We start from the raw sequence: 1,875 nt of genomic DNA on the forward strand, positions 1-1,875 counted from the left end.
CAGCGTTGTTTTAAAATCTTTTTTTCTATAGTTTCAAAACACTTCTTTATTGAATTTTTGTCTTTCTTAAAAGCATAGGATACATCTATCAGGAAACCATGAGAGATTCTGTGGCCTCAGGACCAAGTCAAATCCAACCCTCTAGCTAGGAATATCCTATCATTAGAGAACACTAATAAATAACCTTCAACAGCTATGAGTGGAGCTTTGCTTTGTGGCAGAAACACTCCAAAGATGCTACAGCTGGGGAAACGTCTTGTAAATAAAGAAAAAAGCACTTAACGTAGCTTTTTTTTTTTTCCACATAAGTCTTTAGTTTTACAAATTTTCTTTAAAACAGTAAGCAAAGCACCACATTCTCTCTTCTTATCAGAATATCTTCTGTCCTCATAGTATAATTAACAAGGACAATTATATTATTTAAGAAACATTATACTTTTCTTCTCTCCCATTCTTCATATTAGAAGTACTATGTTTCCCAGTGTATGTACACTAGACACTGGGGCTATGAATGAAATATAATTTGGAGGGAAATATGTAATTTATAACCCAAACTTACCCAGGATTGCATATTTGCATATTTACAAGTTAGTGTATAGCTCTGACTTGGATTACAAAGTGCGAAAGGAAATTGTCAAAATGATTGTAGTGCAGAATAGAATGTTTTTTCCCCTTTTCAGGAATCATTTCCACCTTGTTTCAAAGTAGCAAATCAACAACATCGGACATGCGGTCTTGGTGGAGGCAATTCTGGCGGGATTTCAGGTTCTGGTTGTAATGAGAGAATGCCATTGGACAACTCATTCCTTAAAATATCCAGAGGCATCTTTTTCAGAATATTGTCAACAAGTTTCAGAAATATCTCGTCCACATTGAAGTTGTCCTTGGCACTTGCTTCACAGAACCGCATCCCAGTTATCTGCTGTCTGGTGATTTCTCTGTCCGATTCACAGTCCATCTTATTTCCAACTAAGAGAAGTTCAGCATCTTCTGAAGCATACTTATCAATCATCTTCATCCATTTTGGCAAATCATCAAACGTCTCCTTCTTAGTGATATCATATACTAATATGATCCCCTTGGCACTTCTGTAATAAGCTGAGGTAATGCTGTTGAATCTCTCCTGACCTGCTGTGTCCCTCAGATACTTGGAAGGCGACCAGTGCTGGCTCAGCTCCAGCAGTGCCCCAGACAGGGACATGGATGAAGGATGGAGACATGGCACTAACATTCAAGCGTTAGATGACCGGCGATGCCACAGATGAAGCAGCGATTAACGAAGATGAAAGCAAACACACACAGATGGTGGACAGACAGTCAGAACTGAGGGTAACCAGATTTGCAATAGAATTTTCTTTCCTCTTAGTTCTACAGTTTTGATTTTAAAGTCAACACCCACGGTGGACTTGCAGGCCTCGCAGAAGGTGTCGTCGGTGAAACGCTCCATCAGGCTGGTCTTTCCCACCCCGTGGGAGCCGATGATGATGACCTGCAGCTTGAAGTCCGCCGGCCTGGGGGCCTGTTTCCTCCGACGCGCTTGGCCGCTGGTCAGCACCGCGAAGTCCGCGCCCAGGCCGCCACCGCCGCCGCCGCCGCGCCCCCCCCACCCCGCCCGCTTCTGCAGCGCAGCACCCGGATCCATGCAAGCATACGGCTCCCGCTCGGCCAGCCGCCCGCCCGCCTCGCAGCTGCGGGCCCCAAGCCCCGGTGCCCCCTCGGCCTCCGCCGCGCGGGGCCTCGGCCCCGAATTCGGCGTCCGCCCACTCGAGCGGCCCCGGCGGCCCACGGGTTCCCCGCTGTAGCTGCGCCGCCCGCCGGATTCCCGTGCCCCGCTACCCGCCGCCGCCACAGCCGCTGCCGCAGGGAGAGGAGGAA

General features: G+C 47.7%; 1 protein-coding gene across 1 annotated transcript; it reads right to left on the reverse strand.

The window, feature by feature from the left end:
* Positions 1–367: 367 nt before the first annotated feature.
* On the reverse strand, positions 368–1,657 carry LOC143387787 (ras-related protein Rab-12-like). The gene is made up of 2 exons (XM_077108355.1): positions 1,335–1,657; positions 368–1,139 (listed from the first exon to the last, which is right to left on the reverse strand). The coding sequence occupies exons 1-2, from the start codon at positions 1,640–1,642 to the stop codon at positions 713–715; spliced, it is 735 nt and encodes a 244-aa protein (XP_076964470.1). The 5' UTR covers positions 1,643–1,657; the 3' UTR covers positions 368–712.
* Positions 1,658–1,875: the final 218 nt, after the last annotated feature.

This window comes from Callospermophilus lateralis, unplaced genomic scaffold (genome assembly GCF_048772815.1).
Source record: "Callospermophilus lateralis isolate mCalLat2 unplaced genomic scaffold, mCalLat2.hap1 Scaffold_619, whole genome shotgun sequence".
Taxonomy (NCBI): Eukaryota; Metazoa; Chordata; class Mammalia; order Rodentia; family Sciuridae; genus Callospermophilus; species Callospermophilus lateralis.

Bases quoted from the DNA above. Each gene is read 5' to 3' on its own strand.
- LOC143387787 (XM_077108355.1), bottom strand. From the start codon at position 1,642: ATGGATCCGGGTGCTGCGCTGCAGAAGCGGGCGGGGTGGGGGGGGCGC. The intron at 1,140-1,334 runs GTTACCCTCAGT...CAAGTATCTGAG, and splicing joins AAAATTCTATTGCAAATCTG to GGACACAGCAGGTCAGGAGA.